The 18370-nt window shown below is 35.4% G+C and overlaps 1 protein-coding gene across 6 annotated transcripts in view; it reads left to right on the top strand.

Annotated features, from left to right (window-relative positions):
• The window catches only part of PACRG (parkin coregulated), a 214947-nt gene that overhangs the window by 114291 nt on the left and 82286 nt on the right, over nt 1-18370 (top strand). For all 6 annotated transcript variants that reach the window (XM_077175675.1, XM_077175672.1, XM_054629556.2 and 3 more), the window contains one exon: nt 4097-4246. In XM_077175675.1, the coding sequence (XP_077031790.1) occupies nt 4097-4246 (150 nt within the window). The remainder of the gene's footprint in view (nt 1-4096; nt 4247-18370) is intronic.

Below are 18370 nucleotides of genomic sequence, written 5' to 3'. Positions count from 1 at the left end.
ACTGAAGTCAGTGAATTGGTATCTTATATTGTCTCACTGCTAATAAGCTTTAATAAACAGTACTATGGTGTTTTAAATATGCTTTCAAGTTTCATAACTATCTCTGGCTTTGAATGGTAGAAATAGAACAAACTCAGATACTGAGCTTTTAAATCAGACATTAAGCTGCTATCATTATAAAATTTTCTTTTATTTAAGAATATTATTGTGAACTTCAGAAAATATTTGTTTGGAAAAGCTATAGCAGTAAAAATAATGTATGTTCAAATGAAGAATACTTCATTATATACTTCAATTGAGCTATTATTTAAGCTGGAGGATTCTTGGAAAAGTGTATCCTAAATCAGAAGCAAAATCTTCCAGTTCATACCATTAAAGCAAAAAACATCAAAACTTCCAAGCAACAGAGTCAATTTATTGGGTTGGAGTGTTTTGTTGCTTAGCAAGAGAATGTTACAGTAGTCTAAAGGACCAAGGAAAAGTATGTACTGATGAGGCAGGAAAGCCCTCTCAAAATCCTTTAGGGAGCAGAAAGGTATCTTTCTTTAACTGAGAAGCAAACCAGTTGGGCACTTTGCAGTTTGTGTGAAGATCCATGTCTTCACAATAACAGATTCAGCAGACTTCTAGGCCAAGAGGCAACAGCCTAGAATGTTTTCTAAATTGGAATGCTTTGAATATTATGCATCTTTCCTTCATTTGGGCTATGTAGCTGTAGTGTACCAATTTCCTAAATGATCTGCTTTATTCCTGTGTAAGGATACTAGTACTTTCTTCAATTTCTCTTAACCTCTGGATGCCACTGATATTTTCCAATGTATTGGAATACACTTTTTTCATATACTGCATTAATGTTTTCTTCCTTTTATTCATGTGGGAGAATGGTTTGTAGTGATGGTAGTACACATAAAATAATTACCAGATTTTAAAAAGATAAACAGGTATTTGAAAGTGATGTATCTTTGGGGCAGGGACTGCCCCTAATTGAATGTTTATAAAGTGCCTAATATAATCAAGCCAGGGACTTGTTGACTACTATGTGGTGATGTGGTGGCTGAAGGCCTTTTGGGCACAGTGCTCATGTAATGATAGACTTTTCAATTATCAGAGAAGTAAGGAGATAGGTCAGCAGAACTGCAGCCTTAGACTTACAGAGGGCAGACTTTGGCCTGTTCAGGAGTACATTTGACAAAGACCCTTGGGAGGCAGTCCTGAAGGGCAGCGGGGTCCAGGAAGGCTGGATGTTCTTCAAGGAGAAAATCTTAAAGGTTCAGGAGCAAATTGCTCCCATGTGCTGAAAGATGAGCCAACAAATGGGCCTGACTGAACAGAGACACTTGTCTAGAATTCAGGGGATAAAAGAGAGTTTATGACCATTGGAAGAAAGGGTCAGCAATTTGGGAAGACTAGAAAGTTTTCATAATGTTATGCAGGGAGAAAATTAGAAGTTCCAAAGCCCAAGTAAAATTTAATTTGGCTACTGCCATAAAATATAATTAAAAATATTTCTCTAACTATATCAGAAGCAAAAGAAGGGCTAAGGAGAATCTATCTCCAGTCTTTTACTCTTTGTAGGGGGAAGTATAAGACAAAGGATGAGGAAAAGGCTGAGGTACTTAATGCATCCTTTGCCTCCATCTTTAGTTGTAAAACCATTTATTCTCAGAATACCCTGTATACCCCTGAGCTGTAGATAGGGATGGGGAGCAGGATGAAACCACCATAATCCAATGAGAAATGGTCAGGTACCTGCTGTTACACTTGGACAGAGACAAGTCTATAGCATCAGATGGGATCCATCCAAAAGTTCTTCCTAGGAGTATTTGGACAGCCATTTCCACTTACATGACATACTCTGCATGCCTAGAAATAAGGTTTCTTATAGTCTGGGACAGCTTCTACAGTCCAGAAGTACTATTCCTGGGAGTGGGTACAATTTGTTAAAAATTAAGAAGCGGTGATTTCTGTCAATGATTAATTTTTATATCTCTTAATTAATTTTGTGTCTAATAATAATTAATTTTACTAATTTGTAATAATTAATTAAATTGTATATAAATATTCATTCATGCTTGTATGCATGGTATAACTGTTGCACTGAAATTTGCCAGTGTTAGTGATAATTTCCCTATTAGTTCAGTTAGCTATTATTTATGTGTATGACAAGTTAGTAGTGAATAAATCTATACCTCAAAACTTGCTCTTCCAACCACTCTTACATGAAACTGAATAATGCCTGTTACTCTCTAACAGAGTATTTTCCTACCTGAGACTTGGTCCCAATGTTTAAAATTGCATCTGGGTGTCTCTCTTTGCTAAAGAAGCCTTAGAACATCCATCCACAAAAGCATAATTTGGAATAGGCAGCCTCTTTGCTGGAACTTAATGTGAGCATGCTGCATTGTTGGGCTTCCTGTCCACACATTATTATCCTCAGAGACAATGTGAAATTAAGAGCAGCCTGGTGACTACAGCAGGGACTATTGCAGAAAATAAACAATATGGAATTCAGTCTGTATATTCATTTAGCAGTACTCCTTTAACATGGATGAAGTTGATGAATAGTACCTTTATACCTTGGACTTTCTTTTTCTAACAGTAGGTTCAGTATGTTGTTCACAAGCATGCCAAGAGGCATGAGAGGAGATTATTTACTAGTTGATTTTTAGAATTGTCTCTGTCTATTCACACAACCAATCTGCCCTGCCCTTGGTTTGGAGATCTAGCTCTGATTTTTAACACTCAGCAGGCATGTAATAAGCAGCAGAAGCAGGTGGGGCACAACACATTTGCTTAAAGAGATGGAAAAACTGACATTGCTCCTTTGTGAAAATACTACTTCATTCCCTATGAAATGGCATTCCTGTGCTCTGATAAAACTCAGCACAGGAAATACTGAATCATAGAATTGTAGAATCATAGAACCATGGTTTGATTTGCAAGGGGGCTTTAAAGATCATCTAGCTCCAACACCTCTGCAATAAGTAGAGATATCTTTGATCCTAATACTTCCACTTGAAAAGGCAGTTCTTGAAAAAGTTACTAATAACTCCTCTTTAAATTTTTTTGTTCTTTGCTACAATTTTTTTCTAAATGCTTAAACTTTGTTATGGTGTCTCAAATCATATATTTAAATGTCTCTGTTTGTAAAACATAGTGATGAATATGAACGATCTTTTTCAGTTCTGTCCCAATGCAATGATGTACAAGTCTACATAATGGGGCAGAACACTGGAGTATTAGACCAATATATAAGACCATACCAAATCTGACAACTGCTGACAAATTTATCCAGCTGCATAATTTCAGAAATGCTTTTATAAATACGTGGATTTTGCAAGAAAAAAAAAACTTATTTCAAGCGTGAATCATTTTAGTTACAAGAAAGAATGCAAAGCACTTGCTTTTAGTAAAATTAAAAGAGAAGAAACAAGAGGTTTTTATGAAATGTCTTAGTGTCATAAGATTAGAAGCATGACACTGAAAGCTAAGAGAAACATCTAAGTAGGCTAGACAAAACCTTTTTTTCCCCCTAGAATATTTTTCTTTTGAAAAAGCCTACAAGGTTTGTTTGTTGGGGGTTTTTTTCTATAAACATTTGCTTCATTGTACTGATTCTCAGAATAGTAGGAATTGTCAGTTGAATGAATAAAATGATCATTAAATAAATGAGTACAAACATACAAACACCAATTGTTGCACTAGAATGCATCTGTTGTCAACCTTTGCAGGTTGTCTTGCAGTTGTATAGTTCCATTGGCCCCAAGTGGTACTTACTGAACATTTATTTTTCATTTGTTTGGACCACGCCAGTATTATACAGGCAACATGAGGGAATAATGAGCTGCATTCTTTGGGTTACTGAAGAGTCAGCACAAATTGTGGGAACAAATAACAATCAGACAAGGCTGTGTTTTATAACATCAGGACTGCAATCCATCTTTGGGATCTTTCTAAGCTGGGCTAATAAAGGCCCACTTACAATTCCCAACAGAGTATAGTTTAATTAAATTTGTCCATTGGAGGACTCCTCCCCCTCCCTTTACATTTTAGAAATTAATTCTGCTTTCTGCCTGTTGTTCTTTTTGCATCACAGATGCACTGAACCTTCGTAACCGACAGGTCCTCTGCACCACGCTGAAAGTCATCCAGCACCTGGTGGTGTCAGCTGAAATGGTGGGGGAGGCCTTGGTGCCCTATTATCGGCAAATTCTCCCAGTCCTAAACATCTTTAAGCACATGAATGGTGAGTTATGCTAACAGACACTGTGTCTTTCAACTCCTAAGGCAAAAAGGGGCTTGAGGCAGGGTTAATTAACAATGTAGTTAAGATTTATTACCGTATATAAACTCAAATCCATTTGGAGCTCTAAATAATGTAAACTCCCCCTCTTACTATTCCCTAAGGATGCACTGAAATTAACAATTTCATTTATTACTCCTTGCACGTACAGTTTATTTAACACAGTACAGAAGCAGTGAAGCAGTTCTATAATCTTCCAATAATTAAATTGTAAACTTTGTTACAGTCTTTTGAATACATTAATAAATTGCAAAGCTTTTTTCCTCCCTCCAACACATTAGTTTAGTCCAGCTGTTTTATTCAATTCTGTGCTCTCCACAAGCAATTTGCTGCTACCAGAAGGTTTAGGAAAGATTAAAAATAAAAGTAGAGATCAAACTAATTAATTTGAGGGTCAAGAAAACTCCATGTCATAGAAGATTTTCAAGTTAGATGATATTGAGCAAAACAGTGAAGTTTGAAGATATTGCTGCATGCTTAGCAGGCTTCATTATAGAGATATTTAGAACTAATTTATATCTACAGTTAAGTATGTGTTTTCTTTGTAGTGCAGATCTTGCCAGTTTCAGTCTTTAATGACTGGTACTGTGAGTTCTATATACTGTAGTACATTTACACCACAGTCATCAGCTGAAATCAACATGATGTATATTGCTTTTGCCAAATTAATTTTTTAAATATTTTTTGCAAGTAAATCTATCTGTACTTATTTTCAATTATCTACAAAGTTACTGACTTAAAAATTCCTGTTATTGACTTGTGGCCACATAGATGAAAAGAAATAAATTCCTCACAAGCTTTCAAAGGAGGGCTTTCATTAAATTCATGGCATTTTAATAGTTCTCTGCAGGACTCCTTCTTATTATACTTTCTGTTTGCATTACCACAGAATATAATACCTTATACTCACTCTTTAGCATGTATAAGATTCAAATCAGATTGAAAAATGCCTGTCCAGAGACTGACTTGAAGGCAAAAATGAAATTTGCGTTTTAGATCTCTTTAAATACGTGTATGTTTCTGACTTTACTTAGTGCGAAACATTCAGTAACATGGAATTTCACAAATGCAAGTTATTTCTGATGACAGTTGTGGCTTTCCAGAAGCTGTGGGATGAAAGGTTATGAGTGAAATCTGTTGGCTGAACTCAAGCAGTTTCAGTAGGGCTCCTTTTGAATTGGAAGATTTCCCCCTAACAGATCTAATTTCAGTATCTGGCACAAAACAAGACCGTAAAAATGACTCTCATTGATTAATGAATATACCACACATGCTTTTTTCCAAATTTCTGCCTGAAGTAGCTCATAAATTCTCTTGACTGGGCTTTTCCACAGTGATTTCAGATGAATAATAGGGAAAGCTCATGTGTAGCCAGGTACATAGCTTGGCAAGGCATTAAACGCAATCTAAATATATCTTCAGTTCTGATTGTATTGTGAGCAAAATGAAACATATTTTCAACATATTTGTATGAGATCTGTACTCTGTGCATTTGTGCCTACGTAAAACTACACTAAATCATTATATTTGACATTAGAGAACTAAGGCCCAAAAATAAATTAAAAGTAATAGTTGAAAATTAGATGATTTTATTAAGTCATTACTTTTTTTAGAAATAAAAATTTTGAAACTTTAGTATTACTAGGAATGAAATAGATGCCAATTGCAAAGCCGACCATGTGAAACTGTTCAACTTCTTGGGTACTCATCTGAGGATGATAGGGAATACCTCTGTCTTCTCCTTCCACAAAAAGATTATGTTTCGTTCCTCCTTCCCTGGTGGTTGGCAGAAAATACAGGGTTCTTTCCTCCTCTTTCTATCTCACATAAGCTAATAGGTAGCTGAGGTGCAGGTGTTTGCTCCCAGTTATAAGGAAATTGCAGAGACTGATCTGGACTATTTTCTTCACTGTTTATTTTTACAGGTGAAAGATGTGGTAAGAGAAGTGTTCTTCTTTCTTCTTTTCTGTATAGCTTGTGAAAGTAAGAACTGTGGTGCATCTTCCTGCACTTGTTTGATTTGCAGTCTATTAAGTCAGACATTGTGGAAGTTTGTCCAGAATTAAGTTAACTGGAAGAAGTCATGTTTTAGTCATTGCCACCTCACTAGATCAGTATCTATCTGATGAAAGGAGCTCTTTCCCAAATTCAGCATCTGTGAATACCACTCTCAGTGTGTGTGATATGAAGCTCTGAAACTTCCAAGCCAAAATTCTTTAGATACAAAAAGTTTCCATACCTTAGGTGGAGGCTCAGATGTCATAAAAAGAGTATATTCCTTATTTAATAAAACACGTGTGTTATTGCTATTGGTAATTTTTATAAATTATAAAAAAGGAGAGCATTGATGAAAAACAAATGAGGAGTTTTAATCATTGAAAGCATATAAAATGTGCTCACCTATCTGAGTCACAAGATACAGGTTTAAAATAAACCAATGTAATCTAAGTTACAAATGCTGGGGGAAGATCTGAACCTCCTGAGACAGTCTGTGTGAAAGCCAGAGGAGAGGGTTCCATTAACTTCTGAAGAGTCTTGTTAGTGAGCAAGGGACTTTTTGGTGCCCAAAGCGTATTTGGTGTGTCTGAATTTGTGTCCTCTCTGGAACTGAGGCCCTGACTCTCAGTAGATGTTTCTTTTCCCTCGGGTTCCTGAGTGCCTGTTGCAGAGCATTAAGACATGAAAGAGCAGAATTCTGCTGGTGATGCTACCACCACTCATGTCTTTGTTGGTGGAGACAGGGAGAGCACCCTCACCATCTAGCCAGAGTGTGCTCTGAAACAGGGTTGAAGCTTTCTGCTGAAACTCTTAGCCGGAGCCATAAGGCTGGCAGGAGAGCAAGAGAAGGGAACATGAGTATATTCCAGTGATTGAGGAAGAGGAATAGTGCTGTGACACAGGAGCTGTTTGTCTGTTTTCTAGAGACTGGGAGGAGACTAACAGTCTTCAAGCAAGCTTCCCAAAATAGGGATTATTATATAAATTTGCTGCTATATAAGATAAAAAACTAAAGCTGTCATGATAGTGCTTATTAAGTCTTATTATATACTCTGTAATGGCACTGTAGTTATATGTGTAAGGTAAATGTACTCTTATAAAACTCATTTAAATCTTGTGAAGAGGGAAAGAAAATTCTGTATAGACTCAGATGGAAATATTCTTTTGCATCACAAATCCCTATCTTTTATGTATCCTATTTTCTAAGCTGTCTTTTATAAATCTGTGAATTATCTGGAGTAAATACAATTTAAAAACAAATACAGTAAGCTTGTTATTTTATGAAAGCAGACAGAAGAGAAAAATAAAAGAGAAAAAAGGAGAGAAAAAGGAGCCTTCAGGGCCAGGAATATGCTATTAGGGTGCATTTATGTCAGAATGGTATCTGAAATAGAAACAAATTCATTAAAAGGATTAGACTTTTAGGAACAGCAGAATTCTCCTGTTTGATTTACCTGACTGGTAAATGAAAATTTCATGTATTTAGTTTAACAGCTATTTTCATGTTATCAGTTTATATTATATGGAGCAAGAGCAGTTCTGCATATAAAGTAAAGTTAGAAAAAACAAAATATTATTAGGGTTTACAGGCCCTAAAGAGTGGAGGGTGGATTGCCACTGCACTGTGGAAGGTACCTCTCCAGCATGGTAATTTCATCTGTGACTTGTTACAGTCACTGTGAGGTAAACAGTGGAAGCTGGGCAGCCTGAACTTTCTCTTGGCTGCAATAAAATTGCCTTGACACTATCAATAACGTAAAGCTCGTGTAAACTTTGGACAGTGTCTACCTAAGTAGCCAGTCCTTGAAAATAAAATTTTAGAGGTATGACTGAGAATACCTGATGCAGCTGTATTGTAGCATTTAACCAAGTGTGAAGCCAGAAAGCAGAATTATACTGCATGCTTTACAGCACCTGAACTTCACTTGGGAAAAAACATTCTCTTGTCTGAAAGGTACTTCACATACTTTGGAGAACTCTATTTTACAAAATGCAGTAATATTGCACAGACTCTAAAAGGAAGAAGCAGGACCTAAGTGTTAAATGGCAAAAGCAAAAGACTGTGCATAAAGGTACAAGTCCTCTCTGTGTTGGAGTTCAAGTATTTTCAGAACTGCCTGTGTATTCCAGAGGCAGTGATGCTCCTCCAAGTGGTTCATAGTTATTAGTGGGAAGCAGCAATTATCCTTTAATGTGATTGAATATGCTCTAAAGAAAAATCGCTTGCCCAGATTTCAACTGTATGCTTCTTCCTATGGGAAATACAAAAGTCCTTTCAAAAGTCAGTCTTCTTCTAAAGTACTTTGTACCTTGCCAATTCTGTGTTCAGATATCTCAATCTTTCAGAATAAGAAAAATCCACAAACAAAAAAACCCAGATGTCTTTAACATCAATATTTACAAAGTAATGTATTTGAGGCTCTCTTGATTTCTCCTATGAAGTCTGAGATTTTAGACTATTCTCAGACAACTTTTCTCAGAGTTCCAGTGCTACTAGCTTTAGCTTTTCTTTTTTTCTTTCCTTTTAAACTGAAAATGGAGATTCCTAGAGAATTAGTTGATTCACGGATGAAATTTTCATAAAAAAACATTCAATGCTGTAAGATTATTGATGAAATAAACCATGTTTATATACTTGTAACATAAACTGTATTCTACAGTTTTCACATTGTTCTTATGTTTAATTTTGACATTTATTCTTCCTATTACTTTGCATATTTTGCAAGATTTTCATTATTTCTAAGCTTTCTTTGAAATTCATCAGGTATAATTTCTGTAATTTGAGAGCAAAGATTCTGATGTGGCTTTAAGGACACACACTTCAAAGTGTTGTCATGGGCCACCATGACAACACGGATCTAAGTGAAGAAACTAGTTTTGATACATTTTCTGGGTTTTTTTTAATATATACCTTCAGTACAAGAGGATCCAGGATGTTCTGATTCATCAACATTTAATGAAAAATATTGTGATTTTCCCAAAATGGCATCTGCCAGTAAATCACATTTTTAAGCAGATGAAGACAGATTGATTGCACTCCAAAAATGTTATTGCCATACTGCTGAGAAGCAAAATATATTTTTGTCATTCCCAACTGTGATTCATGATATTATTTCAACAGGCTTTCTGTGAATTACAGTTCTAAGGATATTTATTTAACAAATATTCTTCAATGTTTTTAAGAACATCAAAACATTTCTCATTGATGACATCCGCTGATGGACTTTTAATGCTATTTTTCAAAAATGTCTCAAGTTTTTTTGTCAAGGCTCTCATCTTGAAAGTATAAGTCTCACAAAGTAATTTTTTGTGTTGTAATTGAGTAAGCAGGAAAGTGATCCTCAACCATTATCATCTGTTGTCTCACCTTTTTTTGCATTGATCAATCTCATTTTTTTTCAATGACCATTATTGCATATAAAGCTACAAAAAATTCACTGGAACTCTGAAGCACAGAAATTGGGAGTTACCAAGATACACCTGTATTAGTGCATTTGTTGCTTTAGTATCTTCAATAAAAACCATGTGAGTTTAAGCTGATTATATAGTAAACTTCTAATGTGTAATCAATACTCTGTAAGGTATTTTCTAACACATTGAGGGAATCATTACACTTTGATCATAATTGCTGGGTGATTTCTAATTACTATCTCGTTTCTTAGCTGAAAAAACAGGACAAGTCTGCAAAATAGAACTAATTCAGCTTTGATTAAATTGAAGCTATTCACTCTTAGCACTTACTTTTAAATAGTCTAATTAATTCAGCATCTTGAATTTTCGATAAAAGAAAAATGAAAATTTTCCCATGTCAGAGGGTGATACATTACATCCAATATTTTCGTTTTCCCTTTTCAGTTTTTTAATTTTTTGGCAATTATGACTCAAGAAAATGAGTTTTTCTATTGAATGAAAAACAGGGTGTGTATGAGTTAGGACTTCTGAATTCACAGAAAATTCATGGACAAGTAAAATAGGGAAACATTAAATTCTTCCTGTGCTTCAGTAGAAATATCTGTAAAATGGATATAACCTGAAAGGGCTTTGTAGCCCTCAATCAGCATTTTGTTTGGCAATTAATTAGAGCTTTCACAAAGTACCAGAAGTGTGGTATGTCAGTGAAACATAATTTTCATAGAGTTAAGGATTCATATCATGCTTTGCTCCAATACATTTGTTAGATTTGTGTTCCTTTGGGAAATAATTACCATGGAAATACCACGTTTGAGGAATATTTGGACATTCAGGGCTAGACTTGTGCAGAATTACAGTAGCATCTGTATGTCTGTTTTTACTGGATGCTAATACCAGCAGGTGTGTTTCTGGCCTCCAAATGGGACATGAAAGTGTTTAAATTCCCTGAGAAGTCCATAGAGGAAGGAACCCTAAATCTAATGCATAGCTGTAGTACTAACACCAAAACACAACATGAATAGTTATTTTAGTTTATTTTGCTCGCAGCTTTATTTGTGGCTTGTTTGGCATTGGGTTGGCTAAGAAGGCCAGTGGTATCCTGGCCTGTATCAGCAATAGTGTGGCCAGCAGGATGAGGGGAAGTGATTGTCCCTCTATACTCAGCACTGGTGAGGCCACACTTCCAATCCTGTGGTCCAGTTTTGGGCCTCCCATTGTAAGAGGGACACTGAGGTGCTGGAGTGTGTCCAGAGAAGGGCAATGAAACTGGGGAAGGTCTGGAGCACAAGTCTTTTTGCAGCTGAGGGAGCTGGATGTGGTTAGCCTGAAGAAAAAAAAAAAAGACTTGAATGGGATCTCATTTGCTCTCTGGAACTGCCTGAGCGGAGGCTGTAGCAAGGTGGGGGCTGGTCACTTCTCCCAAGTAATAAGAAATAAAACAAGAGGAAATGTCCTCAGGTTGTGTCAGGGAAGGTTTAGATTGTGCATTAGGAAGAGTTTCTTCATGGACAGGGTCCTCAAACATTGAAATAGACTGGCAGTGGTGGGGTCACCAACCCTGAAGCTGTTTAAAAAACTTGTAGATGTGGCACTTTGAGATTTAATTTAGTGGTGAATTTGATGGGGTTAAGATCATGGTTTGACTTCATGATCTTAGAGGTCCTTTCCAACCTAAACAGTTCTATAGTTCCATGCTATTAAAAAAAAAATAAAATGCATGTACAATTTTGCAAGCTGGAACTAGAACCCACAGTTCTCAACTGCTGTTTGACTTGTGTAACTGCTTCATCTGTAATTTCTACTTTGGGTAGGAGTTCTGAATTCTTTGCTGAACCTAAGTGAACCACACCATAAGGGATGGTGCAGGCTGGCACAGATTCATCTAGAAAATACTACCCACAAAGTCAGCTAGTTTAGCACATGTCCCAGTTTGGTGGAATAGCATATCCATAGGTTCACAGTTCCCTAGCTGTCATGGGTGGATCAGAACTTCACCTGCCATTCTGTAGCTCTGGATAAAGGCCTTTAGGTTTTGGATGAGTAGAGTTCATACATGTGCCTGAACTTCTCATTTTCAATTGAGTTGCTATAAGCAGCTCCCTATGGACTTTGTCGATCTTTTCAGGCTCTTGATTCAGTTTGCAAAGACTTGAGACACCTACATGTGTTCTCTAGATATTAAGACTTTCTTTGGATCTGCCCCTTACAATGTAAATTGTTTTTAAAATTGTGCCCCTTACAATTGTAAAATTTGACTACTGCCCCTTCAGCTAGGAGTTATTCCTTTCTTCTGGGTAATTAATTTCTATATTTTCACACAATTGGTTTGCAGTTGGTTGTTGGGATTGAGAAGTGATTTCTTTAGTTGGACTTTTGCTGTCGACTTCACGTAGAAGTACTTTCAGAGTACACACTAAGTAATTCTGAGAAAATATTTGTTTTCTGCATAATTCTCTTTTTATATATGTTTGCAAACAAATTTGCCTTAAGTTTGAGGAGACATATGATTTCAGCTTGTCACATTTATTAAGGTGGCATTTTTTTTACTTTATACATCTGAAATCTGGGTTCACATAATAATTTTAAGTTGATTATGTTTGTTTATTGCAGATGTTTTTATTTGTGTGCTCAATTAGTTCTGAGAACTAATTAAAACTGATGGAATTCAATTTTCTGTGCTGAGAAAAATATTTCTGTGAAAGTCAGTGTGAGGATGCCAAAATCGAAGAAATGTGTTTTGCACTTGGCTTTCTCTTCTTATATTAATAAAATAAACCCTAAAACCAACAGGTAGTGGGGAGAGAGAGGCTTGGGAGAGAGGGAAGTCCTTGTACGGGTAACAATTTTCTTGTGGCATTTCTCTCTCTCCCTCAAGGAAAACAGATTAAAGCCCCATATAATGGAATGATACCGGTGGGAACATAAATATTGCAGTGTGATTAAACCACCAAAATACTCAGGTGATTAAAGTGCTTCAGGTCTTTCAGTTATTATTCTGTTATATCATTTCATCTCATTTCAAGATGTTGCTTTTTTCACAGTTTTTGAAGAACACTCTAGGCAACAAAATTGATTTTGTGAGGCCCATAGCGTTGTACTATTGATTTATTTTTTTATATTGCACATCCATCATCTTTGTTTTCAGACACTCCAGCAAAAATATGTATTCTTGTTATAACATCATCTGGCTGTCCCAATACTGATGCAATTAGTGCATGGAAATCTTTGTGTCTTTGACAGGACTATACTAGCTGAGAGGTACCCTTTTGACTTTTCTTATTTGAGAATTAGGTGAAATAGATCAGACATTTATAAACAGAGAATTTGCTCACTAATGTAATCTAATTCAAAACTTAGAAATTTTAGCTAGAAATTATATTTTTGGGGGGGAATAAAAAGTCAAACCAATCAACCAACCAAACCAATCCAAACAAAATCCAAAAGCAAATAAACAATCCCCAGAACACCTGATTTTATGTTAAGACTTTCCACTGTGTTAGGTTCCCAGTTATTTTTGCTTTGAAAAGGTAATCTGAAATTCAGCAAATATAAGAAATACCAAAGCTATTGTTCAAGTCTCTCTCTTCTCACTTTGTTGTGGGTATTATGATACAGTTTGTAAGAAAAAAAATGTGCCACGGTTCATAAGAAGAAATCAGATCAATATCTAATTAAGGATTTTAATAATTTTTCAGATTTAGCAGTTGTTGAGCTACCCTTGAGCTTAGTTGACACATGACAGTGATGGGGTTACTTGTGCCTACTTTCTGCCTTTGATTCTCCAGGCCAGTGATCAGAAACCCATTTAGGAATGAATGAAATGGGAAAGGACTTTGGCCAATATACAAAGCAGAGGTTGTCAAATGGCACTGCACTTCTTGTCTCAATGCAAAATGCCTTTTCTACTTCCATAATGCTGGGTATTGGTTAAGACATTGATATTCTGAAGTGATTTTCTATTGTGTCAACAGTAATTGTATACATTCTTTTTCACTCACAACAATCCCTGTGTATTGATATGTTGTTTCTTGTTTTTTACTTAATGTTCAATTCTTAAAGACAGAAGCAGATGCATTTCTGATGTATTTGTATGGGGTTTTTGTGATGAGTTAATAATCCATGGTCCCTGACAAGGATTCTGAAGCTTAACAGTAGTTGAACTACATAACAATGATGTGTTATTGAACTGAGCTAGGGATTGCGATTTGAAATTAAATTTAAGTATAATTCCTTATATTAAATATATTCCTAAAAATTATTCCTTAAATTCCTTATATTTCTCTTAGAAGCATGCTTAAGTATAAGGTAGTAAAAACAATGTTGATCAATTTATTATTTTATGTACTTTAAGAGAGCAGAAATTCTAATTAGACATAAAAAATTCTGAATATTTCTGTAGCTAGCAGAGTGTTAGGAAAAGTATAAAAAATTAGCAAATAATTAAGGAATGAAACTGAATGCAAAAAATGGAAATTTTTGTTCAAAGAATGTTCTCCCGAAAACCTCACCTTCGTGTCTGTCAGCCCTTCTTTTTCCTCCTAGCATTTTCCCACATTTTTCATTCTTACCTAATGTCATTGTATTTTATGTTAGCCCTACTTTTGAAGACTTTACTTTAAATTTTTTAATCTACTTTTGAGAATAGAAAATTCTTTCCATTTTGCTGGTTTACTATTATTGTCAGTGTCTTTGTGTAAGAAGGAAGAGTCCTTCACCAAATGCCACCAAAAGTGAAATAAATTTTAAGAATTAACTTAAGAATTACCTTTAAGCATTAACTCCTGCTCCACCAAAGAAAATACGGAGGGAGCATTACAGAGAAAAATAAGTTTTTTATTACATCTATCCAGTAAATTAAATGTTTAATAAATCTAACCTCACTGAGGGAGGTATAATGCAAGAAAACCGTATAGATCTCTTTGGAACTGAGAAAGAAAATTACCTAATCTTTTCATTGTAGAGGAAGTTCGTGAAATTACTGTAGCTAAAGGATATTTCTCTGATGTACATGAAGGTACTTCTGAGGATTTTTTTTCTTGAGATGATTTTCCTTCTTGTTATCAGTTTAACACTTAGAAATTTCCATCTCTTCCTTGCCATTGTCTCAGAAGTTGTCCATCTGTGTGTTGTGATTTGATAAGCAAAGTGAGTATACTTTTCAGCCATGCTGGCTGGACTGAGTGTGCATGATAGAAAAGAAGAAATAAAGACATATGCCAAGATACCTGAATCTCTTTAAGAGGCTGTATTTTGGTTTGAGGAGAACCGAACACTAAGAAAAAAGCTTTACTGATAAATATGAGTATGTTAAATGCTGATCTGTACTTTAAACTATACATTCTATATTGTATTCCTGACTAGCAATGGAAAGAGACAAAATGTATTCAGAAAGGTTGGATATGTGAAAGTTTCATCTTTGGAGCAACCTGTCTCCACCGATTGCAGGGAGAGCCTGGAGAGGTTAGCCTTTTTAGGGGCAAAATTAGCTTTGGTACTCTGTCCATGGGTTGGATTTCAGAGAGAAGCAGACTGTCCCAGTAGATTAATCTATCACAAAAATGACAATTGCAAATCAAAATTAAACAGTGGAGCGGTCATAATGGGAAAATCCTCAGAGATGCTCATGATTACAACTTAGAAAAATAAATGTAAGGCATATGGATAATCTGAGTTGCAATTGCAGTCTCTGTAATAAGAACATTATGTGGTATGCTATTTGAGCAGCACCACAAATAGTATTCACAGGCATTATGAAAAGGCAGTTTCCCTGTGGCACCAGAGACATCCATGTTAGGCCCCAGAATCTCTTCTTGAAAGATTGTTTGTATTTTCTTTCTGTTAAATGAACTCACACATGCCTTATTTAACCATCTGCTAGTAACGCAAACAGTTTGATGAAATCAGACATGAAAGTGAATGATTTTGTCGCCTTGGAATACTTTTTCTTTGATGTAAACAAACACTGTCATAGGGAAACTACTGTGTCATAATCCCTCACCAGGAAGAGATCCAGATTTAAAAGATCAGTAGTGGTTGGCATACACATATTTCTGTGTGAAAGGGAAAATCATGGACATTCCATCTGACATAATGCATGTGTAAGGATGGAATCAGAAAACATGAGAAGTGTGTGTGTATGTGTGTGTTCATGCAAATTTTATTTTTTTAATGAAGGCAGATCCTCAGTGAAGATTCTGTTAAATTGTTCCTGCAAGTTTAGCAATTTAAGGTTCTATTGAGGAGATGCAAAGATTATTTCCTGTATTCTTGAAAACTAAACAGAGGATCTATTCTACATATTTTTATTGAACTTACAGAATGTATTCTTGCTTCTGAGGCTGAAACTAGTAAGTAGTGAAGTGTCATTATTTCTTGTACGTAATCCCAGAAAAATCCCATGTAACTCAAAGTAGGACCAGAGACTTGTTTGTGGAGGCCAACTGCAAAACAAGAATTGTGTGTGTGGCCTTGAAAAAAAAACAAACAACTCCTTTTAAATTAGGTTTCAAAATATTGCATAACTTGAATGGCATATATAGTATAGGTGTATTGTACATTTCAATATAAATAATAGAGTATATGATCATGCAAGAAGAGTATCCCAAGCCTTTGTTTTTGTTTTTTTTTCCCCTGAGGACTTTTCTTTTTGAAAAATAATAAAATTTAAAAAGTCTTTATATTTACATTATAATATTCTTTATCTAAAACATACAAAATGCAGGTTGCTATTTGTTTTGTGTTCTGTCCTGATTTAATAAATAAAGGTGAACCTAAATAATAATTCAGAGAGTCTGGAATAATAATTATAATTAATGTAAGTCTGGAATAATAATTCAGAGAATCTGGAACTATATTTTGTGGGAATCTGATTTTCAAATTTGAAATGCTGGTAATTGAGAGAAACTTGCTAGACCCCCTTTTCCTTACTCTAGTTAGACACAAATGTTTTCTGCATTGCCTTCATAAAGCCATGTTCTTCAGTCTCTTCTTCACAGAAAAGTGAATTTAATTTTTGATCCTCAGAAGTGTAAAGTACATCTTCTTACTATATAATACAAAAATTAGCATCTATTATTCTTACACTGTGAGATATTACGCAGTACTCCCAGCTTGGTTTTTTTGTGCTTAGGTTCTGTACTGAAAACAAGTAGTGACCATTTGATTTTTTCACTGCAGTGTCTGGATTTGGGTGGCAGCAGAGACAGTGGGGCTATATTCTTACTGCTAATTTGAAAAAAAATAAGAAATAGTCAGTTCAAGCACTGGTTCCCTGATCATCCACTTAACTGTTAACACTGTGCCTGGCCTGGATTTGGCCTGTGCTGAGTGGCACAACTGAGACAAAATTTTTTATCTATGAAGCATAAACAGGGTGATTCCTCCAGCAGATAGTGTGGAGAAAACTTTTGTGGCCTGGGTACTTTCTTCCCCTGGTAAAAGACACCTGGGCAATCTGAGTAGTTAAACAAACAATGGTCCTCAAATATCATCCTACCTTTAAATTGTCTGTATACTCTTTGGCAATTAGAAATAGCTGGAATATATGCAGATTCTTCATTGATTTGTTCTGTTTATGGGTTTGCATTAATTAGATACAGAAATTCAGACAGCAAAAGTTGCATGTTAAAACACTTGATGGGGTGTTTTGAAGAGTAAAGACAACTGTATTTCAGTTGAAAATCTGGATAATGCAATAAAAATATATCAAACCTTTTTTGTAATGTTTAATCATTAAAAAATATTAACATTGCTTTTCCTTTTTTTATATTTGTGGACTTTTTACTTTTGATCTAACAGAAGTACTTCTCATAACTGCAGATGAAATATATTCTGCTTTGATGAGTGCCATTAGATATACAAAGTATGTTATTCCGGGGCAGGATTCTGCACACATTTACTCTTCTATAGTTAATATTTCCCATGTTTTGTCCAGTGCAATTGTATGTCAACATTGGAAGAGAAAGGTCCCCTTGTTGCATTTTTTAGAATGACAAGCAATATGCTGTTTATGTAGAGGAGCCATACAGAGGCAATGGCTCCACTTCCCATATCCTCATTCACATTGAGGCAACTTTCTATAGTTATTGATCCCAGTGAAACAATTGCCAGGTGGAAACAGAGGATTTCATAAAGGCAAGGCCTGTTCAAAATCTTAATGAGAACTGAATCTGATGCTAACCAAAAGCAGAAGTGTTTAAGTGCAGAAACCCATGTTATCAGATGCAGTGACAATCACCGTGCCACATGTCATGTATCTGAACACTAATTATGTTAGATATGCATATATTAATTATATATTATGTTTCCTTTTACATAAAATTATCTTCACATTGGAAGTAATTGAGCATACATATTTTAATTCCTGTTACTTTGATTTTTGTGTAACACCTATCTCTGGCCAGGACAGGAACAAACTTTACCTTTTCTACTATATGTTTCTAGCCAGAAATCCCATTTAGCTGCTGCTATATCATCACTATAGCATTAAACTATAATTGCTTATCTTCCACAGTAGGCCTGCATGTGTTTTCAATATAAAAAAAGTGAAATTTTATGAATTCATGACAAATTATAGGCAAGCTCTTTAGCGATTTCAGCTCTGTACCTGGGTAACTTTCTGGTCTCAGAAATTTTTATGGAATTTACCACTGGGTAACT

This window comes from Agelaius phoeniceus, chromosome 3 (genome assembly GCF_051311805.1).
Source record: "Agelaius phoeniceus isolate bAgePho1 chromosome 3, bAgePho1.hap1, whole genome shotgun sequence".
NCBI classification, from domain to species: domain Eukaryota; kingdom Metazoa; phylum Chordata; class Aves; order Passeriformes; family Icteridae; genus Agelaius; species Agelaius phoeniceus.
Note: the sequence above shows the minus strand (reverse complement) of the source record. Positions and strands in the feature narration are given on the sequence as shown.